Raw genomic sequence first — 27,895 nt, forward strand, 5'->3', positions numbered from 1 at the left:
AGCAGAGCAGGTTTTGCACAACTGATTATGCTCTTTGAGAGTAGTATTGCCTATTTATGTCTTTCTGGACATAAGTATATTGAAATCTATTGATGGCTGTACTGAATTTTGAGCTTCTCAGAAGCTGATACGCTTCCCATGTCCTTGAATGGAGAGGTGACACAGCTGTGCCTGCTTTATGAGTGAATATCATTTTTAGCAATGTTGAGATGCTCTGGTGGGCAGCTCTGAGGTGCTGGAGGCAGAAAAGTGGAGTAGCACACAGAAATGGAAGACAGAGGGTATCTCATCTGGGGAGGATGGTGTCAAATATGGGGTTTGTGAAGGGGGTTGATGCAAAGCCTCCAGGAACAGCTGAAGGTATGTGAAGGAGGTGATTTGTAGCATAGAGGCTTGCTCTGTTGGCATGAAGTTAAGCCTTAAATGATATTAATTGACACATCTACAGTGACTTCAGTGTAGACTTAGACTAGCTGGAGATATGGTCTGGCATGTGCCAAGTTCAAAGTCCTTGCTGTTTGACATTTCCTTTTATTCCAAATAAATCCAGAGCAGAAGCCAACTTGTGGTTTGGCTGGCAGCAATGCAGTGTTAATTTTTGGAGCAAATGGGTTCTGAGAAGGTGTGAACCAGGCTCTACATGGCTTGCATGTGTGCCTGTGCATGGCAGTTGTACTGAGCAAGTGTCCTGGTGAGTCCTGTTTTTCAGGATGATCTCATTGTTCACTATAAAGCTCTGGAGCTTGTCTGCACCTTGGCTAAAGTTGCCACTCTTGTTGCTACAAAATCCTTGGCATTTTCAATCAAATTCAGTACCAGTAAGCAAGGCTCAGAACATCTGTCACCAGAACACAGAACTGCATTTCCCAGTGGAACCCAACCTTTGACTCACACCTGCATTATTTGGTGGTTTAACCTTCCAAGTATTCTCAGTGTCTTTATTTCTGTTTTTCACCTTTTGCTGGGTTGTGCTACTGCATCTTAAGTTAGAAAAGCTTTGCTGCCTGTGAGGACTCATGCAGTCAGAGATTTTGAAGTTTCCAGTATAGGCTCTGAGACCTCTTGTTTTCCTAGTTATACACATGTGAAGGCTGAGATCTGAGCTGCAGAAGCTAACATTGAGATACTTTATCTCAAAACAGTAGAATGTAAGGAGAGCACAATGGGTTTGTGGAGTGAAGGTAGTGCTGGGTGGGCCTGTTCATTCATGCTCTGCCTTGGTCAGAGTGCTCTCCTGTGGCTCTGGGCCAATAACCCATGTTGTATGATCTGCTCTAGGCATGTGCACACCGCTGGAAAAACATCTACTATGAGACGGAGTACATCTTGCCCCATGGCTTCTGCAACATCATTCCTCCTGACCTGCAGTCCAAAGGGAGGAAGCTCTTGCCCTGCTATGAAGGTAAGGAGTCAGACCAGGAGTGGAGCTTATAATGTCCCTGTCCCTTCCTATGCTTCTAGTACTACAGTAACCTTGACTACTGATTTGTTTCTTCTGTTGTTTATTTTTTTTTTGTGGTTTGGTTGCCTTGTGGTGTAGCTGTGGTGGCAGTTGGGTTTTGGATGAAGTTGGGAGAGTAGCACAATTACTGGGTTCTGTGACTGGCAAAGTGCATGGTTGCACTCTACTGGAGGAATAAAAAGTTTCTGAATTGTGTTTTGAGGCAGCAGCCCTCCCCTTAGGTAAATAACGAGAGGATATTGATATGAGCTTGGCCTCTTATGCTTCACTGTGACATGGAATAAAAATCCTGAATTATGAATCATGAACAAATTCGCAGATCTTATTGAAACACTTCCATTTTTATATTGTCATTTATCGGAGGATTGGGATGTGAGACTGGGAGAAGAGTTAGTTTCCTCATTTTGGGGTACTTCTGCATCAATTTATATGAAATTGCTACTATGATAAAGTCTGGGTTTGAGTTGGGTGCAGAGGGAGGGCTCCAGCTCTGAGCCATGGGTGGCTGTGCCTTTTGGTTCTGTGCCAAATTCCGTGTTCCATTGTTTTAATTTCTCCTTCTCTAGTGCATGTGAGACTTTTATACATGTTTCCATTTTTCAAAGACTTCAGAAGACAGAGTCTCCTTGGCCAAGAGCAATTAACTAAACTAGAGGCACAAGTGTCTTTTTAGGTAGAAGATATGGTATCTTTTAAGATCCTTTGCCTTGAGAGGCGCATTTTGGAGAAAGCACCCTTGCTTCTTCACTGTAGGAGCCTGAGGAAGTGGGCGAGTTTGGAGGACAAAACACAGCAGGGTTTGTTGTGGGCAAGACCTCTGATTTTACTTATTTGCTTTTAAGTGTTTTCCCTCCTGTCCATAGCTGGCAGCAGCCAGCAGCAGGTTGCTGGCATTCCTTAAGTTGGAAAGGGATAAGGCAGTGAATGTCCTGGCAAGTTTCTCTGCTGCTGTCGGGTGGCCAGGTCCTACCTTGGTGGCCTGTAAAGCCAGGTCTGTGACAGAACTGTGTCCATTTCATGCTCACTCTTCTGAGGTGCTCCTCACCTCCCTCTGGGCTTTGCTTAGGAATTTGCCATTGCAAACCCACAGGCCTTTTGGAGATAGCATACACTTGTGCATTGAGTGCTTCCCTGCCTTGAAATTGGTCTTTATTTGATATGTGAGGAGTTTTGAGGGACTTGTCCCAGCCATGCTAGCTGTTGTTCAGTAAGGTACCTATAAGCTATGTAAGCCTTCCTGTTGTGAGTACTGTCCTACTGTATTTGTTCTTTCCTGCCTCCCTGCCCTCCCTGTTACTGTCAGGAAAATCAGGATAAGGCCTCACACTGATGTCATACACAGCAAATCATCTGATATTAACTTCATGGACAATGTGTATGTGCAGGGATGCCAATGCCCTGTGAGCCTTTGGTACTGCTCCTGCACTGCCCGAAGCCATGGTGGGGATGTGGTTTCTGGAAGAGAAGAATCACTTGTGTTTATCTATGTGTCATATTTTTGGAGTAAAACTACTGATAATCTGACAGGATATTTGCCAGGAATTGCTAAAAAATAGAAATGTGTGGGCCTAGTATATGTAGAGCAGCCAATGGAAAGTTGGCAGGGTTGATGCAGTACTACGCTGGCTTAATTTCACTGCTTGGTAAAGAGAAAATTGAAAGTTTGAGACTTATTTCCACCCAGCCCCCTCACCCCATCAGACATGAAATCAGTGTCACAAGGAATGGGTGCTGTTGTTTACTCCTGATTCTTTAAATTTCATTAAAACAAGCTCAGAGAGATAGCTGTGGTGTGTCACACAGAGGAGTTCATTGTTTAAGGTTTGCTCTGAAATAAGTTCGCAATCATCCTTGTAACTTTTTTCTCCTTCACTTTCTGGAAGGAGCAGAATAATTTTCCTCCACTGACACTGTGAATGACTAATGCAAAGCATTCAGAGTCTGAAATGCTCCTGCCTGTGGCTGCACACCCTGCCCTAGGACATGTGCCTTTTTCCTGACAAGATTCCAGCGTCTCAGCCTTCTCTAGATCTCACCATAGGGGTAGACAGTGGCATCCTGGCCCTGTTTTCAGTGCAGCTAAGGTGGCAAGCCTCAGCTGGTGAAGGGTGCAGGCCAGCTGAGTGCACATCAGTGTCCACCCACGGAGCAAAAGGAAACTTCCTGACTAGGTGGCAGTGGTGCAACTGTGTCGTAGTCTCAATCCATCTTATTCTTGCCTGGTTTCCCTGAAAGGGCTGATGGAAGTCTGGAATTGAGAGATAATAAGAACACATTAGTTAAATATAATCTCTCTGAGTAGGAACTAATCTGATTTAGATGAGCTTGGATGTCCTTTGTGGTATAGCTGATGTATGGGGCCACAGTTTTCCAGGCAATACTTTCAGTTGGTTATTTTTCTGAAAGTTTTAATAGCTTTCCAAAAAAGTGAGCTGCCTCTTCATTCCCCCAATGCATTTGATTTGCAAAGAAGGATGGTTGTGTGTACTGTGAGAGGCAGTCCAGCTGATGTGGAGAGCTGGAATGGTTTCCTCCTTTTCTGTGGTAAGAATTGATGGTGGAAATAAGGAAGACTGATGGTCCCTTTGGTTAGTAAATAAGGGGAACAGCACATGCTCATTTTCCTTGCCTCCAAAAGAAACAGTAATTTTTCCCACGGGTCCAAACCACATTTGGTTTTCTGGGAGCCATCAAAACATCCCTGCTTTGTGGTGGAAACTCAGTATCACAATGCTGGGTCAGAAAGATTACTACTGTTTCTTCCTAGAGTAGTGAAACACTGTGAGATAGGAAATAAAAAGCTTTCAGTGCATGTGATAGTTTACATCTTTGAGGATTATAGATTATTTTATTGTACTCTGTAGTTTAGCTTATGTTATGGCACTGAAGCTTGCTTAGAGACTGGCAGAGAGTTTTGTTCAAAGAAAAAGTTCAGGGGCATTTACCTTCAGAATTGTCACACATCAAAGCTTATTCTTTTTGCTTGTTTGTTTCATGCAATTACTCGTTCCTGGGTCTCACTTCTCTTGTAACCTGAGATCATCCTGGCTACAAACCACTGCCATCTTCTCTTTTTTCCTGTATGTGTTATTCATGGCACATCTTCCAAGTTGCACAGGCTGCAGCTTCCTCCAGACTCAGCCTTATCATGCTGCTTTGCTGTCAGCTGTTGCTGCAGCAGTTTCATGGCTTGCAATCTCTGTAATCAGGAATGCACAGCAGTCAGCAGGTAAACAAGAAAGAATAAAGAAGTGTAGAAACAAAAAATTTGTCCTTGACTGCAGTTATTGCCTGGAGTTATGCGAAAAGAAAAATAATTTAACCTCATGCAAAGGTTGCTATTCAGGTTTATTTTGTTATTGACAAAAGCTGTGGGCTGGTACAATAACTACACAATTTCCATCCAGTTGGTTGCTTTGCTTTGTGGCTATGTTGTATGAGTGACAGGGGTCACTGCTGTGCACTGGAGTGGAGGCAAAGTAGAAGCAATCTTAGTTTTCATCCCTTTTGGGCTCATCCCTTGCTTGGGAGAGGCAGACTGGCTCTAGGGAGCAGACAGAAGTCTGTGATGCTGGGATGTGACCATCTAGGATGGGTGGCACCCCTTGGCCATGGGTGCATGAGTGGAAAGGAGTCTTGCTTGGGTGTGGAGGCAGGTGTACATCACTGCAGGTGGGAGCTAGGGGGAAGGCAAGGAGAGGTAGTTTTGTGCTGAAAGGGTTGGGCAAAAAATCCAGGAGTCCAGTGTCTCTACTGGGCTGCTGGCTCCTTGGGGAGGACTACATCTGTCTTGGTTCCCCCCAAAATGTGGGGTGCTGATCTCTCCTCGGTGTCACTAGAGCTTTAAATTCTCAAACAGCCCCAATATCTGAGGTGTTTGGGCCTCTGTGCTTACATTTCCACTTGTGAAGTGTTATGGCCTTGGCAGTGAGGACTGAAGCAAAGACAGCCTGAAGACAGGAAGAAAGCAAATGTCACCCCAGTCTTCAAAAGAGGCAGCTAAAGAAGCTGTTCAGTATTTCAGCCTTCTCTGCAATTTCTGTTGCAAGGTGTCCCTGTTTCCATTCAGAAGTGGGTCCTACCTTTTACTTCGTATCCTTTTGTTGTTGATGTATCTGAAGAAGCCCTTCTTGTTAGCCTTGACAGCCTTCACCAGATTTAATTCCAAATGGGCCTTGACCTTTCTCATTGCATTGTGCAAGGGTGGGGATCCTGCTATAGTGAATGCAGGGCTTTTAAGGACATGCACAGAATTATTTTTCATGAAATGCTGGGAGAAGCAATCTCCTCTCCCTGGGTCTCTTAATGAAAAAAATATTCATCTTGATAAAAAAATATTTTTCCTCAGACAAGTACTGCCTGGAGAACCTGTATATGGAGAATTAGCAATTCAGAAGCCCAACACTTGCTGAATAGCTATGGGCTTCAGTTCTCAGTGGAATTGTCATGCATTCCCACTAGGAGACCCAGCTGTGTTCCCAGTCTGCTGGGATGCATATCTGCTTTGGCAGGGCCCTGCCTTGGCCAAGACTGTTGGGCATTTGGACTGTAATTTGTGGATCAAGTCTCTATTCTGCATGATGTCTCCAACTGAACCTCTCCCTGTGCAACTGGTATGACCTCAGCAAATGTCTGAAATTCTGAACATCTTTATGATGTTAGGAAGAGACTGTATGTAATGCAAAAGGGAGAATGGGGTGTGTGTGTGTACGTATGAATACCTAAAATATTTAGAAAGAAGCCACCAGTTTTTATAATTAATTCCTTCCGATCTTCAATAAGACAAAATGCAATTCCAAAGGAACTTGCTTGGTTCCAGAGGCAGTTTGCTCATTTGATTTCATTATAATTTTTATCATTTGGCAATGACTTATGAGGCTTAATGAGGCTTAAAACAAAAAACTATTAAAAAGTTTCACAATTATCAGGTAAATTGTTTTTGTACATGAATTACTGTAATATACAGGAAGTAGTGATAGTATGGTAGATATTTGAAAATAATGCTCTGGAAAAAAACTGCAAAGGCTCTGATCCAGCTGCAAGTTTCAAATACTTCCAAGATGAAAATATTTGAGTTGGGGCAGGGTGGAAAGTGATTTTCTTTGTTTTCCCCTTTCCTGCTCCCCACCCTGAACTTAATGTATTTCTAGAAATATTTTTTTCCTCATTATAAAAAAGATAGAGTAAAAATTCCTCAGGTTTGTCAGGGCAAATGATTGCTATGTAAAATCCATAAACAAAATGTGGGGTGCTGGTTGGCTCCCTGTGAACTGGGAGCTCTGAGCACATGGCCATGAAAAGCAGCAGATCTAAACATCCTGCAGAAGAGACAGTCTGATCATGTAGAAACACATGGCTTTTCCTCAGTCTGTCTTCTTGGAGCTTGTGTCTTGAAGCACCCTCACCAGAAATGTTTCTGGGGCTTTAATGACTGTCATTGTAGGGAAGATCACTTTATTTCTCTGAGGTGGTAATGGGTCTGAGAGTTAAAACCTCCTAGTGCAGAGTCTGTGGTACACAGGCATGTGCATCACTTTTTGCTCCCCCCTTCTGAGCTGTGGTGATGTACCACAGGTGGAAGCCTCTTGTAATGCACCTTCTCTGGGGCAATGCTGCTGTTCTCTTCATGCTGCTGTGGTACTGCTTGCTTTGCATCTCAGTAGGAGCACTCTGGCCTCTCTCCCCAGCTGGCTGCTTGTGATGCTGCCTGGTGTGGGTGAGTGTGCTGCATGGTGCACGTTGGTGGCCGATGCACTGATAAAACCCAGGAGCCCTGCATGCTGGTGCCTCTCCAGGCTGTGTGAGTAGCAATGCAGGTGGCTCAGGTGAAGAGTGTGTGGCAGGGATGACCACAATTTGTTTTCTTCCCTTCTTCCATCCAGAGTACAAGAAGAAGTATGGGGAGGAGCATGGTTCATGCCAGGCAGGGATCGCAGGCTTCTTCACCGAGGTGAGCTGGGGCACATGCATGGAAGGGTTGGGGTTGGTGAGTGGCTCTCCTGTTGCATGCCCCAGGAGGGGATTCCCAGGCATGGCTTGGACAGTGGGCTGAGTGCTGAGAATGGTCCCTTCCTGCCAGCAAACACCCTCCTGCCTTGTCTAGCTTCTCGGGTATCTGTTTCTTGCACAGTGACTGCACAGTGGTTCATACATGTGTGTATGTGTCTCTCAAGGTCTGTGGACAAGTATAAATGAATTGACTCTGGAAATGTCTTCAGGGAATATTCATGTTATGTACATCCTAAAACTTGCATAGAGGTATTGTAAGTGGTGAGGCAAAACAGTCTTTCCTGAATCTTTTTTTTTATTATGTGTACATGTGCATGAATATAATGCACATACATACAGAAGATAAACACTTTTTTCCAGTTCTGCTACAGTTCTTTGTTGCAGAAGGACAGAGAAAAAATAGTGTGGTAGAATATATATGTACCACAGTCGTTCTAAATATTTGACCACATTCTTTCCTGTAAGAAGTCTATCAGTCATGTTTCAGTTTTGTCAATAATTAACTTGTTCCCTTTTGCATGGATTTTTTTTTGTGTTAATGTTGCAGGGTTGTGGCTTTTTTGCTTGTTTGTTTTGGTTTTATTTTAAGTTTTTAAAGAACACATACCCACTCCTAATTATATATATATATGCACTGATCTACAGAATGTATTGTCCACACTCATACAAACAGAATAAAGGTTTTCTCTTTCAGAAATTGCTTTCTGCCATTTCAGTAAACTGGGATGGCAGGCAATGCTGCCACAAGGGCACTGTCTGATAACTGTGTGTTCAGCCAGCAGCAGCTGTTTCCTGACTTGTGTGCTCTCCCCAGCCTGTTTCTGTTCCCAGGCTTAAATTCTCCTTTGTTACCCTAGTTCAAAAGATACCTTTGAACTTTTATCACTTCAGCCTGATGGCAGCAGGAAATGCAGATAAAAATTTGACCTTTTTGGGTCAAACAAGCAATCCTCTATCATATATTCAGTGCTGTGGATGGTAGCTGTTCCTGTCAGTAAGTGACCTGGCAGGTATGGCCCATAAGGAGGAAAAAGCTGTTTCTAAGCACATCCTGCTCTTTGGTTGATTTTGCAGTCCTGTCCCTGTAGTCTTATTAGGAGAATCCCTTGTTTTACATCTCCCCCCTGGCTGGAACTGGTCACCTGAAGGGGACTCAGCTATGATAGCCATTTCCCACAAGGGTGGAGTCCACCCATGGCTTTGCACTGAATGGAGATATGAGGAAAGCAGCTGTTCACATGTATTCTTGGGGGATGGAGAACTTCCTGGGCTTAATGCTCCTTGGGCTTAATTTGATCTCTTGCTGGTATTTATTATTCCACGGCCAGGAACATGGTTTTTCTGCAAGAATGTAGGATATTTTGGGACAACATTTTGTGAATTTCTCTTGAATGTAAATGTACCTTGGATTTTGACTCACAAACAATATCCATGACCATCTACCCTTGAATGCTGGATCAATCTGTGCCTGATGGTCTTTTCAAATGCTCAATCACTCTGGGTTGTCTGTAATGATCCCAAGCCATTTTATGATGCTATGATGACTCTATAGCCAGGTTATCTCTCAAAGACCAGAGTGTATCTGATGACAGAGCTGGGCAAAATGTTCCACCTAGGATGTAACACACATCTTGCTTGTTGAGTGCGTGGCAGCTGTCTAGCTTCATAGTTGTAAAATCAAAATCCTTTGTGCTGTTTCCACCATGGTTGGTTAGTATAGCCTGTCAGCCAGCATCAGGGCATGATCTGTAGCTGAGTGATGGGTTCTGGGTGGGCTGGAGTACCTCTGTCTCTGGGTCTTCTGAAGAATGTTTGGGAAGAGAGATTTTTTTGGAGAACTATGTTAGCAGGGATGAGCTTGATGGTTAGTAAGGTTGAGGAAAGTCTTCTGTTGCAGCAGAAGAGCTGAGCAGAAGTGGACCATAAAAGGATGATGTGTGTCTAGGGTATATGCAGTGACCTCCACGTTTGGGAAGAAGGAAGGATACTGTCCAAATGCACACAGAATGGACTTATTGGTGTTTTAAATACCTGGTCCCTTCTCCATTAATGTGTAAAGTTTGGATTGTTGTTTTTTCCTCCTGCCCTTTTCCCCACACACTTCCATTTTTCCTGTTGCAGGAACTGGTCATCATGGGGGCACCAGGATCTTATTATTGGACAGGAACTGTCAAAGTACTGAATCTCACTGACAACACTTATTACAAGCTGAATGATGATGCTGTGATAGCCAGGAGGTACACATACCTTGGTAAGCAGCTCTCTAGTGCTCACTGTGAATATGAAATTGTCCAACAATTTATTTCAAGGCTTTGATGCTATAAAGTAGATACAGGTTTTTTTCTATGGTGATGTATTTTTATAAAAAGTGTGAAAGGAAGAATATTTGAATTCAAGTGATACTTATCTGGAAGTGAAGAAACATTTAAAATACTCAGTTTTTCTCCCCTTGTTCTAACACCCTCCCCCCTACTTTGCTGTAATTTTTTTTAATAATATAGAGTAGGTATTTTAACTAAACAGCCCATTGGATTGGGGTGGGCTTCTTAACATTCCTGCCTTTGCCCTGTAACAGGAAAATTATTTGTCAGTAGTTAAACTGCATGCCTGCTTACATGTGCCTTTAAAATGGGTACAACAATTTGTATTTCAGATGTATTTATTTCAACAAAAAATAGCACTATCTAAATGTGTTATTGGCAACTGAAGGAAGTTGAAAAAGGTGTGTCTATAGGTACATCTTTAACTCAATTGGTTTTACTTGCTCTAAAACCAGCTAATGTCCCTAAAATGCTTAATTTAAAGGCTTCCATCTATTCTGAAGTGCCTAAGACTATTGAGACCTAGAAGGCATTTCAGCAGTTTGCTATTGTTTGACTAAAATCTTGCCCATACCTCTCATTGTCCCCTTAACCTTTAGTATTTAAAATACAAGATACTGCTTGGTGATCACTAGATGAAGAGTAAATGTTTACCTGTTGCAGACATAAATAGGTTTTGCCACAGATAGACTTGAATTATAGGGTTTACCATGTTGATGAAAGCCTCATAATTTGTAGCAAAAGAGCAAGGCAAATACAAAAGAGCCTTAGAAGGAAAGCTACTCTACTCATCCTTAGTTATTATATATAATTTTAATATATCTAATAAAGCAGAATCTTTGATCTTTCTTTCAAACACACACCTTTTTCTTTGATATATCATCCCATTTTTCTTCTTGCCTAGACAAAAGTATTTTTAAGCTATTTACTTCTCTGACCTCTTTGCCTACTGTCTTCTTCTGTCTCCCTCAACCTAAAAAGAACATGATTTTCCAAGCCTTCCTGGGCAGTGATTTTAGCCAAAGGGGGACACTTCTGATTCAAGTGGGACTGTTGTTCTTTGACGTGATACTTTCTCTATGGTCATATGATTGCTTTTGTCTATTTGTGTATGCCTTTTCCTGTTTTACTGCTTCCCTCTTTTGACTTGTTGTTGGCAAACTGCTCCCAGTATAGGCTCCTTGTGTCACTTGCTCATCTCCACGCCCATGGCTTTCTTCTCTCAGCTTTTGGAAGGGTACTGGGGGTGCAGTCTCACTTCACCGTCCCTATGAACTTCTGAACAGTATATTGGGACATCCTGAGAACAATGGTTGTTGAACTCTAAAGTGCAGCCCAGGAGCAGTGAAGCCTTATAAGCCTGATCTGTTTCTCAGGCTCTTCTCTGTCACATTTATTTATTTATGTGTTTATTTATTTCCTTTTCCTCCCAGGATACGCAGTGACAGCAGGTCATTTCTCTCAGCCAACTACCACTGACATTGTAGGAGGAGCTCCCCAGGATGGAGGCATTGGAAAGGTGGGGCTCTTTATCAAACAGTAATGTGGTTGAGTGCAACAGCACATGAAATGTAATACTGAGGCAGTTCTAAAGTGTATGAGAAGACAGGAGTTTCTGTTTTGAGCACTGAGCAGGGGAGAGATAAGGTAGTTTGGTGAAGTTGCCAAATTTTCTCAACCTGTTCCTCTTGATGCCTTGCATCCTTTGCCCCTCTACCCTCTCTTTCCCACCCAATCCTTACAATACTCATTTTAATGAGACACAGGCAAGATCTCTTTCACACTGGTTTTGTTTAGGATTTTTTATGTTTAGGTATTACTTAAAACTGAATTTTCACTACTTAAATTCTCTTTTACAACTATTTTCATTTATCTCCTGCTTCTTTTATTCACACATTTGACTATTCCAGTATTTACTTCAAGGTAACATCTCTAATAGAATGAGATTAGGTGGTTTGATGCCATTTTTAAAACTTCATAATACGTTGATGTTTAGTGTATTAGAGGCTGGATTTTTGCCAGTTGTACTTAGAAATCTTGGTGATAGTATCTTAAGAAGGAAAGAAACAAAAAAGGTCTTCCTGTAGCCATATATAGGTTCAATGTCCCAAAGATGTAGTGAATGTCTAGATGAAAATGGCTAGTGAGTTAGGCAAAGCTGGTTCTCCTGTGCTGAGTATCCATGTGCTGTTGGAGAAACTGGTTGAGGGTGAGCACTGTGACCTCCTATACCCTTCTAAACCAAAGGTAGAAAAAGTGGGAGTGGGGAGAGGCAGAGAAAGAATGTAAAGGATCTGCTTTTGTCTCTCTTTCTTCAAAATGCAATCCTTTTGGGGACCTGCTGTCACCACTTGCTTTAGCAGAGATGTCCAGCAGCCCCTTTCCATCTTCCTCCCTTTGGCTCTCATGCTCTATAGTGACATGAGCTGCAGCTGAATCATAACAAGCAGTGAGAAGTCTTCACTAGCAGGAACACTATTGTGTTTAGGCAGATTATTTTTTTATAGTAACCATGTCCTGGGAGTAGCAGTGCAAGTAGGGAAAATGGATGATAGTAGAGGATGAGCTTGGTACTTAGATCTGATTCGGCATGACTAGAACATACAGGCTATAGTAGCATCACAGTTGCTACTGAGAGGATGTGTGCATGAGAGAGACAAAGTTTCTTTATCCCAGGTGTTCTGCTACAGCTGCTGCAGTGCACCTTCCCTCCAAGCTGTTTTTCCTGTAGAACAGATTTAATTTCTCAACAAGGAAGAGAGTGGGGAAACACAGCTGCTAGCAAGAGATGCACAAGAAAGCAGCTGGCTCTGTAGTTTAAAGACTACTGCTCTAGTCACAAAAGCTCATGTTATTCTCCCTTGGCATGGGATGCAGGTAGCAGGAACACATGGCAAAGTGTCAGTAACAGGAGCTGAATACAGAACATTACAATGAGCAGTCCTGCTGTGCTTTCCAAACACTAACAAGCTGATCTTTTCCACTTCTCCGATAGAAAGTGATTAGCATTGTCACACCTTTTCACTTAAGTTAAAGCCAAGATTCTAAGTGAGACTGGGTGATTCCTACAAAGTCACAGAGAGTGTCATTGTTTGGGTTTGTAGTTGAGATGCCTGGCAACATGCTGCTAAATATGCCACTGCAAAATCTAGGGAGTCCTGTGTATGTAGAGCAATTGTCCATGGTAAACCTGTGCAGTGTTCTTGACTGAAAACAGCTTTGAACTCTGTCTCACCATCTGTTAATAACTCGCCACATATTCAGTTATGTCCAGTGCTTGGCTCTGTCACATAGCCTTGGAAGTTAGGGATCCTCTGTCCTACAAACTGTGTGAGCACCTGCTGGGAGGGAGCCTGTCTAATGCCACAGGAGTCTCAAAGACTGACTGAACCAGCCTTTCTGTTGAAGGGAATCCCTTTCTACAAGCCATGCATCTTAAATTTTGGTACAAGATATGTTCTTTAACTTGTATCATCAACACTTTTATCCCTGAGAATTCCAGATTAAACAGTTTTCCCTGTGGAAATGAGCAATGAGTAGGCTGTGTTTGAATAGTTTGCTGATTTAAAAATTGTTTTAGACAGAAACAATGGAAATGCTGCGGGTGGTCTGATTGGAGTTTCTATCCTGATTTTTGCTAAAGCATCATGCAGTTTGCAGTGCAGTACGTGCAGGTACATTTTCTTGATAAGGTAATGATAGATAAGGAAAGCAGAGCAGGGACTGAGCAGCATTCTCAGTCTTTTGCCCTACTTATTTCCAGACAGTTTCCAGATGCCACTTGTTTGAGAGTTGGAAAGTTGTTTGGCTAGGTGCTTTTAAATACACACATGTGCACATACCATACGTGTACCAAAAAAAGTAGGCAACAAGATAATATTCAAGTATTTCTTATGACAAGCCTAGGATTTTTCAGGACAGTGGAGAACTGTGTCATCCTTTAAAACTAGACTGTCCAGTAAAGTGGTCATGAAATTGGATCCTGGCAATAGCCATGATCATGATTTAGATATTATTTAGAAAGCACACGTGCTTTCTAAAAAGAAAGCAAAAGTAGTGGTTAACTTTTTTTCTTTTTTCACCTTTCAGGTTTATATTTTCAGAACAGACAGGCAATCAGGCTCTCTAATAAAGATTTTTCAGGCTTCAGGAAAAAAGGTGAGCATTTATATATGTGTTTTCTATTAAGAGACATGTGGTGGGGGGGAATAATGGCAGAGTCATCCCGGAGCATCATTTTCATTCTACTCCTTCATAAATTGTCCAGCAAACCCTGTTTCTTCTTATCCTCCCAGAAGAGCTAAACTTATTTCACAGATCAGCTGTATGCCATTTCTTCTGTAGCAGTCATGACTGCAATGTCTGCTCAATGCCCGTGTGACTGAAATAAAAGGTCTTGCTGGAAACTGTAATAGTGCTTCTCTTTAGTTTCATGTGACTGTAGCAGTACCTCTGAGATGTGGGACATGGGGCACCAGGTGAGCTTAGATGCAGAGATTTCCTGTTGGTAGATGTTACTGGGAGATGTGGGTGACCTGGAGTTTAGTTTGCTATGCAAAGCCCCAGTCTGTTTTCCTGTGTTCTGCTGTGACAAGGGGGATATTGCAGTTACACTGTTTTGTGGAGGAGCAATTTCATTGCCTCGACAGATGATGACTTCTCCCCTTCCAACTATAAATCAGTGTTGCATTCTGTTCTTGAGACTGCTGTCTTAAAGCTGAACTGCTCTCCCCCTCCATGAAATTTAGTGAATATTAGTGAGATCTAGCTTCCTCAGTGTGGTGTTGAGTCTGAATGGGGAACAGCTTGTGCTCTTCACTTGGGAGCTTGCTGGAGCTGTGCTGCAGGAGAAACAAAGCTGGCATATGTCTAGGTATAGGTAACAAAAAAAAAAAAGCTTTATTTGGGAGTAACTCAGTGATGAAATGATGCCTCGTGTCTGGGGTCTCCTGTGTTCTTCTGGAAGGAGAAGAAATACAGAAAAAAAAAGTTTTCTGGAGGCTTTTGGCTCTGTGAAGACCTGCTAACCTCAGAAAGACCCGAAGTGTTTGCCTGTAACCTCAGATTGGGAGTGTTACTATATCTTCTTATTTTTTTTCCCAGCAAGACACAGCTGCACTATTTAAAAACTTGCCTGGAATAGGGGATGTTAATTTACTGAATTTAATGAAATAAATTGAATGAAATAAAGTACAAGAATGTGTAGGTGGATGGTGTGATTTGTATTTTAGGGCCTCTCCAAAATTTTAATTTCCCTGCACTAACAGAATTACAGACATCTTGAAAGGAAAAGACCTCCCAGTTCATCCAGGGCATCTCCTGTGTTTGATTGCTTCCGGTTAATTTCTTTCCCTGTTGAGTTTTAAATGTCCCTAAGGATGTGCTTCTGATTATTCCTCAACCTAAAAAATGAAGCCGTTAGGAAGTTTCCAAGTCTTAGCCAAAACCTTTCCCTTTTCAATTTAATTGCTTTACTTTTGTATGTAACTTAAGTAAGTATTTACAAGTACTTAACACGTATTTACATCATCTAGAGTTCTTTTTCATTAGCATCTTCTTCTACAAATTCTCTAAAGTCCAAATGAGAATTTTATTTTAAAAAGAAGGCTGTGCTAAATCTTTTGTTTGCTTGTTGTTTTTTGTTTTGCTTTGTGGTAGAAGCAAAACCAGACCTGCTCAGCAATGAGCACTGCTTGGAAATGAGCTCTCACAAAATGCTGCATCCTTCCCAGTGGTGGGAAAGTTCATTGCCCTGACATTCTTTGTAGACAGATGTGAACAGCAGGCCAGTTTCTTCCTTCCTTTTTTATTAATGGAGGCTGAACTAGGCAATCAAGTGCAGGCAAGAAAAAAAGAAAATTCAGTACCTTATTGCAAATGTTAAGTGTGCAAATTTCAGATTCTTACCTAAACTGTTATTACTGTGAACTCCCCCATGCTGCAAACATATCATGTTACAGTTAAGTAAATAATAGCTTTTTCCTGAAAACTGCCTGAATACATAATAAAATGCTTTTCATAACTTTTGTTCCTTACCCATGAGAAATTTACCCATGAGAAATTTCTTTTAAAACCTTTGTGGATTAAGAAAATAAACAAAAAATCCGCAAGGGAACTTAAGCTACAAAATAACTGGAGTGAAATGATATTTGAGGTCCGGCTTTAAACCCACACAAGCACAAAAATCTGCATTAACAAACTGAAATGCTGTTCTTCAATCACCATTGTGTTATATATTTAGCAACTTTTAAATCTTACAGACTGCACAGAACAGAGTTGCTGCTGCCCATCTTGTTTCATGCCCAGTAGTTCTGGTTCATGCATGTTGACTTACAGGCATGGAGGACCATAGGTCAGACATCTGCTATGAGGAATGTAAAAGCATTCAAGAACATAAATAATGATTTCTTTAACCTCGGTTTTTCCTACTTTGTAGGAAACAGCATTCGGTTTCAAATACAAAGTGTATCTTTCCCAGTTTCCTGCTGAAGCAGCTTTTAATCTTGAGGCTGTAGTTTGTAGCTGGTTTCAAAGAGCATGCCTTGTGTTACCTTAGCAGAAGTCAATGAAATAAGGGTGAAATATTATTCTTGCTTTTAGTTTCCTTCTTGTGTTTAAATGTGTTTTGAAATTTGTAATGTCAGTGCCAACTGGGAGATGGTCTTCAATGTTCACCCATATTAAAAAATCATGAAGTAAAATGAATGTATTTCTTTATTTTAGGTAATTAAGTTTATTGAGCAATAATAAGTGGAAATTGAAAGTGGTTTACATATGTTCTGTATCAACTGAAAAGCTTTTATTGCAAGTCTTTGCTTCTGTATCAACTTACCTGCCTGTACATGAGAGGAAAGGCAATGATTAAGACCCCCAACCCTTTGACAGTGATTGGTACAAATAAATATGAATAGAACAGGGAAAGATACTCCACAATCAAGAGCTAGGCTTAGAGATCTGTTTTCATGGCCTCTTGCCTGTTTTTCTTTTTTCTTTCATTATTTATTTAAGGTATCCCCAGATCATCTGTGGTACCCAACTTCAAGGAAATTTGGCACTGGGCATGAATAATCACTGTCTAGGTCTGGTTTGGGAAACTCATTTCACCCCTTTCTAGTTTTAGGCATTTGACAAGCAAAAGCTAGTCTAAGAAAGCTCTAAGTTTCTCACTGAAGTGTGTCCCAGAGTATAACTTCTATTCTGTTGGTAAAGCATCCAGGTTTGATGCACTGTTATAGCAAAGTGTTTGCATTTCTCCCAGAATTATTCCTAAAGCTTTCCATCTAGTGCTTGTGAGTGATAAAGCAGCAAGTCATCATGTGAAATGAAAAGAATAATCAAGTCAAACAAAAACCACGCCTTTATGATTTCCTCCTGTGTGTGGGCAGATACTGAATGCTTTGTTGTGACTCAACTTGGTTACAGATGGGCTCTTACTTTGGCTCCTCCTTATGTGCAGTTGACCTGAATTCGGATGGGTTGTCAGACCTGCTGGTTGGAGCTCCTATGTTTTCTGAGATCAGAGATGAGGGTCAAGTCACAGTCTATATCAACAGAGGAAATGTGAGTATTTACAGGAGGTGACTTGGTAAGGGATGAGGGTGTGGGTCCCTGGGCTTATGTTCTTCCAGCCCTGCATGGTGAAACTTGATGTCTCAAATAAGTGGGGCTCTGGATGTCTCTAGCAAAACAAGAAGTCACAGGAAGACTCATCTGGTATTGTAGTTTGCCAGATGCCTGCCCATATTCATCACAGAGCTGTAAATCTTTCAAGGAGATCTGAGAAAGTCTCTAGTTGTATGTTGAAACTTGGTGGTATTTGTGGCTTTATGTGGATTTGATGCCAAAACCAAGTAAAAGTCAGCAGCTTTGACTGAATTTCCTTTGTGTTTTGGGTGGTCACTAAAACCTAAAGCACAAATTAGAACACAAATATCTGTGGATTGAGGAAGAGGAGAGAAAGCAGAGACTAAATTCATGTTACTTCTACATTATTCCCCATATTTTAGGGGAAGTTCTTATCAGCTGGTACTGTTAGATTTCACATGACCTAACAATAGCCTAGGAAAAGTCTGAACTTTGTTGCATTGGCTAACAAAGGCCATTCTTATGTTTTATTTATAGGAAAACAATGGTTGCTTACATACTATTAAATATTTAATATTCAGGTCCTAAAGCTGCTATCTTAAAGGAAGAGTTGTTATGGACTAAAATTAAATTGGCTTATATTTAGTGAACTTTGAGTTTATTTATGCTAGACTTCAAATTCACCAGAAGTCCTAGCATTTGGGAGACTTGAGAAGTGTTTTTTGCTGTAATTTTATTTTTTATTACTGCTCTTTTAATTGAGCTTTACTTTTTCAATTTCATCCACAGGATGTTCCACCTTTTATGTTGCAGTGTTGCTGTTGGGCCCTCAGGATAGGGTCCAGAATGCTAAACAGATAGCCAACATTTCCTGCTCACAGTGGCAGTATACATGAGTTAATGTTTATCTTCTATAAAATAGTCAAGAAGCTAGTATGAGTTTCTTATACTCCTGCACCAGGAGTGTTAGAATTACTTGCAGAAGCCATGGCTTGCAGGATAGTGGGCTTTATTTTGGGCAGTGGACATTTTAAACTTTGTTTTGATGCTTTTCCTTGATCCTAAAAGTTAAGAGCCAGACACGGTTAAAGGATAAAGGGTTTTTACCTTGGTGTTTAATAAGGATCCTTATGATGCATCACTTCACCAAAGTGGGATGTGCTGAAATGCACACACCTGATAGATCATGAATACAATTTTATAGACCTTACAAATTAGCATATCTAACAAAGATGCCCCAATGAGAAGCTTGAATTAATAGTGTGATATCCCCCCATCCTGAAGAATTCCCCCCTGGAGAGGCCTAATCCCAATTTGCAGGGTGTATTTTAAAGAGGACATTGGTTTCTCAAGATAGCATAGGGCTTTCCAGCCTCTAACTGCCAGGCCTCTGAGATGTTTGGTCTTCTGGCCTAATAGAATACCAGGACTAAGCTAAGTTATCAGACTTAGGGAATTACAAGTATGCATGCAAAGACCACTGAGGTTACATAAAAGATATATAAAAGAAAAAGCAAAACTCATAATGGCATCAGTTTTATTCTTCAAGCACCATTGCTTAAGAGGCTGTTGCAGGGCATCAAAGAAAACTGTATTATAAAACAAGCACGCATAGTGATGCTACATTTAAAATGCTCATATTTTGCCCTTTCCTGTGAAAACTGCAAAGAATTGAGTCACACATACAGGCTTGCCTGTCTTCTCTCTGTTGTGTTTCAATTTCATTAAGTGGGATTTTCTTAAAGTCAGCAACTCCTTGCAGCTATGTAAAAGATTTTAGTACATGTTCCAGAGGGTAGCTTATTCTCATTCACAAAGGAAGCAAAACCAAAATAACCCTGAGGTGGGTATAGACTTAGACTGCGTAATTGAAATTTTTTTGTTGTAGAAATGTTCCTTTACCCTGAAGGGAAGGCTGTAAGAAAATAAAACTTACATATCTGACCAGAAGGTGGGTGGGCAAGAAATACCAGAACCATACAAAGCTTCTCACAGCATAGTAGTACAAAGCTACTTAATTTTCAACTTTTCTCAGTCTCTTTAGTTCATTGAATACATTTGCTTAATTTAAGGCGGCTTTTGGAGAACTTTGCTTTAATCCTTCTGTCTTGTACTTAAAAATGTTTTCAAATCCAATTATCAAATGTTCTTTGCTTAGGGAAAAATACTCCTTAGCTTGCTGGAGTTCAGCTGAATAAACCTGGATTGGGGATTTTGGTCCTTGAATGTAATCTGCCAGTAGAGCAAACTCTGGGCTGTTATGTTTTAGGGATCTGTAAGCTTTCATGATTCACCAATCCCTGTGACTGCAGTTAATTACATCTCTGAGTTACTGTTCAGTTAATTTAGTATTTTGGTTAAGTCATGCACTCCTTTGTCTTCCCTTCCCCCTTTCGAATGAAAATCCAGAAGGTTTTAAATGCAACTTCTAGAGCCCAGGTAATCTGCAATGAAAGCAAGAGGCAGGCTGCAGCTCAGCTCTGCCCCAGATCATTCCCACAGCACATGGGCAGCTTCCATGGGGAAGGATTTCCTCATCCAGGGCTTGCAGCATGTCCCTGACCCTGTTTTATTTCTTGCTTGCCAGGGAGTGCTGGAAGAGCAGCTCGCCCTGGATGGTGACAGCGCCTACAACGCGCACTTTGGGGAGAGCATGGCTGCCCTTGGCGACATCGATGACGATGGCTTCCCAGGTCAGTGCCAACTCCTCCAGGGACATTTCTCCATAAGTGTGAGCAACTCTGGTGACCCTGTCAGTCTTGCATGGCATGCATGGCTTATCCAGACCTGACTAGCACCTGGGTTCAACCTAAGGATAAATCTGTGTGTGTAGGATTTGTGTGCTAAAGCGTTCTGTAGCTCACTGTCCTTGATGTTGTTTTAATTTGTGTCTATTCAGGTCACATTAACATTGCTTTGCTTTCCTTGCTGTTGTATTTTCTTCTTCCCTGTGTGGCTTTAGATACCCTCACCCTGAACAAAACAGAAATCTATGTCTGACTTCTTTCTCCTTGCCCATTTCCTTATGTTTCCAAGCCTTTCTGGTTGACATAATCTCATTTCTTATTGAGAAGTGTAATTCAGAAGTAGCTTCTCACTCTTGATAGCACATAGTCTATTAATTTCTCTCTTTTGCTTTGTTCTCCTCCTGCTCCACTCTCAGGTTGCTCAGTGTGAGAGCAGTGGGTGTGAACAAAAAGCTGATGTTCCTTTTCTGCCCTGGTTTTTGGAAGTGCAGATTAAGGACTTCTAAACAAAGGCCAATTTAGTATGTGCCTGGATTTTTCTTCCAGGTTACTCAGGACACAGTATTCCATTAAGCCTAACCCAGCCTTGTTGCAGGTTGCCCTCACAAATCATGAACATGCTCTTCCTCTGCCCTGGGACATGTGCTTGTGTGTTCTTGCTAATATTTGTAGTTGATCATGGTGATGGTGAGACTGCAGAGGGAGTTGTATCAGTCCATGGGTACGAAGCAATCGTGAAAAGCTTAATTTTAGCAGATAGCATAGTCACTAAATCCAAATAGGAGAGGAGAATGGGAGGTGGGATCATGTTTCCTGTAGGAGCTTGCAGTTAAATTGGATCATTTGTAATTTGAAAATTCACTCTCAGCAGCCGTTTTTTAATTCTTGCCTATCCATTTAATATACCCAGCCTCTCTGTGTAGCCTTGGGTTTTCAACCAACCTTAATGTACTGCTACAGTAAACATTTTACCACCAGTCTTGTCTTGGTTCACAAAGCTGATGTTCTCATGGGTTGAAGATTTGGTTATGAAAGCATTCTAAATTCACTTTTCTGCATATGGTTGCTGGTTGATAAAGACATTTTTATAAAAGAACATGTTTCTAATTAGGCATAGCATCTGATTCTGTGAAATATACATATGTTTACAAATTCATATGCGTTTGTGTATTTCTAAAGTTTATCTTAACACGAGCTCTTAATTAAATCAAACAAGTTCCTTCTACCCAGGTTCATATAAGCTGCTGATCATCTTTGTCATGGGGAGCTGTTTTCCTATGGATAGCTACATCCTAAAATGAGGGAAAATTTGGATTAATGGAATGGATTGTGAAATCTAAACTGTTTTACAGATGTTGCCATTGGAGCACCTAAGGAGGATAACTACGTAGGAGCAGTGTACATTTACCATGGGGATGCCAATGGCATTATACCTCAGTACTCTATGGTATGTGACACTATTGTTTATGATCCCTGTCTGAAAGTCACTTTCCCAGGACTCACAGAAATAAACCAGACTTGAGGGTCCCTTAATAGGTAACCTTGTCATAGCTCTACAGCCTTTTCTCAGTCCTGGTTTGAAGGTGGCTTCTCCCAAAGTTTGTCTATATCTATGCTGAAAGGTAAAATTATGTTAGTCAGGAGGTATTTTTTACTGTCTTTTGTTACAGTTGTCAGCTACATCTTCTTGAAGCAAGCAGAGTCTTAAAAGCTGAGTGTTAGTTTTTAGAGATAGTACGGATGCAGAGGAGAAATGAAAACCCTGGAAAGATTGAACATGCAAATTATGGAGAGTCCTGTGGGAAGTTGGGAGGTTGCACTTTCTTCCTGTAGAAGCAGATTTTGTGAGAATGAAGAGCTACTAACTGTTCTTTTGTGCCTCTTTCCCCACCTTGCTGGCCTTCTTGCACTCTGACAATATATCAGAAGGCCATTCTTAGGTGCCACCCCCCTTACCCACTTACTAGGAAGTAAAACCTTGTTAGGGATATGCTGTGGTATCTTGTGCAGAGACGATACAGTGCAATTTAACTGCTCTAGCCAGGCAGTAGAGAAGAAATTTATGCTCATGCTGCCCAACATGTGTCTGTCTCATAGTCTCTGTCTAGCACATTTCATTGTTCTTTAAGCCTGACTCTTCCCTCCCTCTGTGTGTTTGAAGTTCTGGTTGTTTTGTTTTGTTGCTGGGTGGGATCCTTCATAGTAAATCAGTTTACACAGAATTAAAGAGTTCAGCGGTTATATTGGCAACTCTTTCAACAGACTATAAAAGTTTAATCCTTCTTCCTTTACCATGCAAATGGTTTGCACTGCTTTTGAGAAAAAAGGAAGTTAAGTGACTCTAGTGCATTTTAGAAGTATTCATAATGTGTGGCCTGTGGAGGATTCTGCCTGATTTTTGCCAAGAGCCACTGTTAGGGAGGTTCTTCTCTGAAAACCCAAGAGCTTTCCAGCTCTTGCTGAAAAGGATCAGATTTTTTTTTTTTTTTTTCGTCATTCATGGGAAAATTTTACATTTTTAAGGAGGACAGATCAGCAGGGTGGGAAGGAAGGCATCCTGTCTGTGATCTCTCCCTCCCTATTGGAGCAAGGCCAGCAAATACAGCTCATGTCTCTCCATTTGGTCAGTGGGAAAGCACCCAGCTCAAGACCATGGCAGGGTATGTGGTCCCTGACTCCTGATAAACCATTCCTATCGTTGTCCCATGTCCTGAGGCAGCCAAGGGGACACTGCTTACAGGCATCAGCTCTGTGCCACTTCCCAGTGCCTGGTGCAGGGCACTAGGCACACTGCTGATTCAAGTCCTATGTGCAACCAAAACTGTGTAGCAGCTTCAGCTCTTTACTTATCTGCTCTGGATTTTAACCTGGAGGTGGAAGACATTTTTTTATCTTATTAATATATTCCTGATCCATCTTAATGCTGTGGAATTCCTCTTTGAAATAAGCTGGGGGAGGGTCCAGCAGGGTATATATTTTCACCCTTTTCATTTTTTTAGCCCTTCCCCCTCCCTCCTGCTGCTTTCATCATTTAAAGTGCTGGTAAGTGTTTTCTCTGATGTTCCTTCAGCAGCTTCAGTGGCAGCTATTAGCAGAAGCAGTTAACTTGTCCTTGTGTCCTGCAATTTTCATTTATGGTACTTAAAAGCAATGTTATTCTTCTGTCTTGTAGGCTGAAAGAACCCACAGATATCTTTTAGGTGTTTGCAGGTGGGATTTACCACCTTAACTGGGACCTCCAAAAATGAAATGCGAGTGTAATGTGGGAATGAAGTTACTTCCAATTGACTGAAGCTTACCTGCCCACAAGTAGAAAAAGAGATCTGTACCCAGAGGAGCACTATTTCCCTTTAAACTAACAGTCAGGATATCTTTCTTACCTTCAACTAATCTTTTTTTCCATAATTTTCCTGCCTGATCTTTTGTCGAATATTACATTCTTTTATGGCAGGGCCAGGCAAGGTTGGTCACATGTCACAAGCAGTGAAACCTCCAACAGACTTAAAATTGCTTCATGGTTTCCTCTGTCTATAACTTCTGCTGTCAGAAGTTGATTTGAGGTCTTGCATTGGTGGCCCAGCAGAATGATTGAAAGCTGAGACTTCTGATTTCCTTCCAGAAAAATAGATTTTGACATGTTAATTTGCCTTAGACAAAGGCATTTACAATGCAAAACATTTAGAGAAAGTTTTGTGTTAGTAATCAAAAAAAGAAAGAAACTATGTTAGAAGTTAATTAATCTTTGTGCTGGGGAGGCAGAAATGAAATACAACTTCCAAATTGACAGAAAATACTTTGCAATAGATGATAGAAACCAGAATTTCCAAGTGGGATGAGAATTAATAATTTTGAGTTTGGGTATGCTGGCAAACTTGGTGAAAATAAATAGTTGTGTGTGATTTTTCTATTCTAACTAATCATAAATATTATTAAGATGCTCTTAAAACTTTTCTTCACTGAAATCAAGGTAATAAAATCTCTTGGGTGCAGTTATATTTTTTTTCCTCATGCAGAAATCTGTTTGATGTGTTCCTTATTTTGCTTGGGTCTGCAGGAGTATTGTAATGCAGGTGTGGGTTTTCAGTCCAAGTCAACGCTGGTCTCCTACCAGCCGGGAGCAGAAGGGCAGGGGACAGCCTTCCTGTTAGGGCTGTGTGGGGGAAATGCAAACTGCAGCACTTCCAGCCTGCTGAAGAGAGACCAGTGGCCATGAAAATCATGCTTGAATGTTTTGGGATTTTTTTTTTTGTTTTTTTTTTAAGAGTATTTTTTGTGTTAATGACTAATTTCACTTGTGTGTTTTCTACTGCAGAAGCTGTCTGGGCAAACAATAAACCCAAAGCTGCGTATGTTTGGCCAGTCCATATCAGGGGGAGTCGATATGGATAGCAATGGTTATCCAGGTATGTCAGCTACTCTGGCAGTGAGAGCATCAGGAAAATACAGCAGCAAGCTGAGAAAACAGCAGAGTTGGTTGTTGTCAGGCTGCTAGTTCCTGCCATTGCAGGTGGTCAGTGAAACTGAGCTGCTTTTTCCATTTCCTTTCTGCCACTCAAAACTCCTGATTAAAAATTTTAGGTGATAGCCTAATTTAAGCGTTTGGACAGTCACAATGATTGAGGGTTCAGTACCTGGCCAAGGTTTAAAGTTTCTGGGAAGCTGCTCTGTCAGCATGGCAATCTTAAAATAACCCAAAAAGTAGACAATAATATAATGGTAATTATAAACATCAAACAACTAAACAGAAGTGAACATCACAGAACTAATCCTTCAGTTACAAATGTCATTATGTCATAAGTCTTGAAGGGACAAACTGGCTAAGTCAGAAAATGCTTTTTTTTCATTCATGCTCTGTGATTTAGCAACATTTGAGAGAACTGAATTTTATGCCTCCTTTGTAACTGCCTCAATATTACAAACATTTCAGATATGACCGTCGGAGCCTTCCTGTCAGACAATGTGGTACTTCTGAGGTGAGATGTCTTTTTCATTCACTGTTACCTTCTTCTGTTTTCTGTTTATATCTTATGTGGTCTAAATCCAGTTTCCTCCATAGTGTATTGTGGCCAGAAGAAGCAAGCTGGGTTACTTTTTAAGCAAAACCTTAGACATGAATCTCAAAGAATGCAGTCTAATTTAAATAAAATAGAAGAGGGTGATAATACCAAGAAAATACCTGAAGAGATAGGGTTAGAGCTGAAAGGAGATGTGTTGTATCTTGGTGCCTCTTAACAAAGATTGCTCCTGACTTGTGACAAGGCTTTATCATTATTCTGCTGTTTACCTAAAGTAAATCAATTGTGATTAAAGAGAATGCAGTTGAGCAAAAAATGAGCTGTGTAGGGTGCCAGGATGTGTGTGTGTATATATATGTAGTATATGTAATATATGCACATTATATATATAATATATACACACACAGTTTTGCATATATGTAATTTTATAAGGGGATGCAGAGTGAAATAAAATCTTTGGGGAAATTAAATACGGGTATGTTTTCAGTGCACACAGGAACTGGGCTGCTGTTCCAGGTTTGTGAATTCAGTGTAATTGCTTGTTCCATCTGATAGAGCTGGGACAGCTTGGTTCACCAAATTATTCAGGTGGAGAATTAAGAGTGCAAATGACCTGGGTAACAGAGTGGAAAGTTGGATTTTTGTCGGTAGCTCCTTTGTTACCCTTGTTAATGTTAAATAAAAAATCTCTTTCCATACTTAGATATCTTTAGGAACTCCTGCATCTTAATGCAGGGATGGGGTGACCGTGGTAAGACAAATGCTGGTGTTGCATGACAGATATGCCAGCCTTCTTCATGTTCAAGGCAGGAGAAACTTGGCTCTGTTTCCATTTGAATCAATTACACTGAAGAAAAAGAAAAAGGAGAGGAAGGGAAGAAATACTCTGGATGATCAGCATGGCAGGTGGTCAAGGCTTTCGAAGAGTTTTCTGTTTCTTCACCATGTATACAGAAAACACTAATAACTGCTTCTGAGAAAAGGTGTATTATGCCCTAGATGGGAATTTGCAGTCTCACGACTCTGAAGCTCCTAGAAATAAAACTGCATTTTTCACCTACATTGATGTTACTTGCAGGGAGGGGAAGGCAAACTGAAAGGCTTACTGTGATTAAAAGCACATACATCACAACAACATGATGACTTCTGTTCATGCATTCAGTTAGGCTTGTGCATTTCAGAGGAAATTGGTGCATTACTGACTAACTTAGTGGGCAGCTTGATTAATTGCTGTTACTGCCAATTTACAGCGTCCCTGTTGCTGTTAGGATAAAGAGAAACTTTTTTTCCCCCATGCATCCCCTCACCCTTCCCGCTTTTGTGAAACCAAAACCAACAAATGTTTTGCCAAGTGATATTTAATGCCTTTGGTGGAAGACTTTCTTGACTTGGGACAGATGCATTCTGTTGATCATGTGTGTGCATGGCTCTTTGACAGATGCACTGGGCTTTTCCCCAGTCAATAAGCAAATGACATAACATTAAGGAAAAATTGCACAGTGCATGATAGCTGGAAGAATACTTTTTGGAAGGAGAAATATTTTTCTAGATCAGTTATATCATTTACTCTTTTATATTCCCCTAAACATTCAGAAAGAGTGATGGTGTGAAATGATCCTAGGACACTGATTGGGTTTTTTTCCTCCCTTCCCCCTTCCGTATGCATTTCTAAGGCCAGCATTTATTTTTATCCTCCATCTGAAAATGTGAACTTGCACTGCTATTTCAGGCTGTGGTACAAGAGTCTGAGTAGCTGTATCAGACATTGATGTGAATCTTGGCCCAGTTGGTATAAATTAGGTGTAACCACAATCCTTGCTCTCTTCTCCCTCTCCCCTACCTCTAAATTTAAGTGGCTTGTGGAGTGAGTGTCCTGAAGTGGTTTACAAGCTCTGGCCTTGCATGGCTGCTGGGACTGGCTTAGAACTGAATCTGCTGGTTGCTGCACATTTTTTTTATTACTGTAGTTGGTTTTGGAAGAACGTGTTCATTTTGAACATATACAGCATTGAAAACAGGAAGAATAACACCCATAATTTTTGGGCTGAAGTCCTGCACTGGAGATAGCTCAGGAGTGCCTGAGTTTCTCAGTTATTTTTCCCAATCAAGCTGCTGGGGCTTCTGTGTTGTGTGAAAAAGGAAACTGTTGAGGAATACATTCAGTGCAGGTGGCTTGGTGTGTGAGCTGCAGATTGAGCTCTGGGTGGTGGGAGCCCAAAGCAAGAGGACACTCGGGGACCCTGAGACACGGCAGGAGCCAAGGACTCAGGAGGCAGAACAGAGACTTTTGTGTGCTTGGACTGTGAGGGTATAAAAGCCTACGGGGTCCTTTGTTCGGGGTCCCTCCTTGGAGGCAGCACCTCGAGCTGTTTCTGTATTACTGCACTGCTTTATGAAATGATGGGAAACCTGGTCTGACTGTGTGGTGTGTGCAGGGAGTCAAGGGGAGCACCTGTCAGCTCCCTGGAGCCACACACTGCAAGCGAGCTTTGGTGCCAGCAGTTAACTCTGGTGGTGGGAATGTGACTGCCTGAGTGCCTCCTGGATGGTCAGACAGGGAAGTGTCCCTAGCAAGGCACCTGTGCCTTAAGGCACTCAGCTTGCTCTGTGCTTCTGGCTGAGGTCTCCCTCAGCCAGGAGAACTGGTAGCAATAACCTGGTGCTGGAGTTGCAAGAGTAGAAAGCTTTTGTTCACAGTGCACTGGAAAATTCCTGAAACACAGCTCAGCAGCATAATAGAAGTATTCAGTCCTTGTC

General features: G+C 41.4%; 1 protein-coding gene across 1 annotated transcript in view; it reads left to right on the forward strand.

Annotated features, from left to right (window-relative positions):
* Positions 1–27,895, forward strand: part of ITGA9 (integrin subunit alpha 9) — a 215,252-nt gene that overhangs the window by 14,473 nt on the left and 172,884 nt on the right. The window contains exons 4-13 of the mRNA XM_014877065.2: positions 1,279–1,402; positions 7,345–7,412; positions 9,593–9,722; positions 11,226–11,311; positions 13,882–13,950; positions 17,215–17,352; positions 19,964–20,069; positions 21,476–21,570; positions 24,436–24,526; positions 25,051–25,096. Coding sequence (XP_014732551.2) covers positions 1,279–1,402; positions 7,345–7,412; positions 9,593–9,722; positions 11,226–11,311; positions 13,882–13,950; positions 17,215–17,352; positions 19,964–20,069; positions 21,476–21,570; positions 24,436–24,526; positions 25,051–25,096 — 953 coding nt within the window. The remainder of the gene's footprint in view (positions 1–1,278; positions 1,403–7,344; positions 7,413–9,592; positions 9,723–11,225; positions 11,312–13,881; positions 13,951–17,214; positions 17,353–19,963; positions 20,070–21,475; positions 21,571–24,435; positions 24,527–25,050; positions 25,097–27,895) is intronic.

This window comes from Sturnus vulgaris, chromosome 1, assembly GCF_052056855.1.
Source record: "Sturnus vulgaris isolate bStuVul1 chromosome 1, bStuVul1.hap1, whole genome shotgun sequence".
Lineage (NCBI taxonomy): Eukaryota > Metazoa > Chordata > Aves > Passeriformes > Sturnidae > Sturnus > Sturnus vulgaris.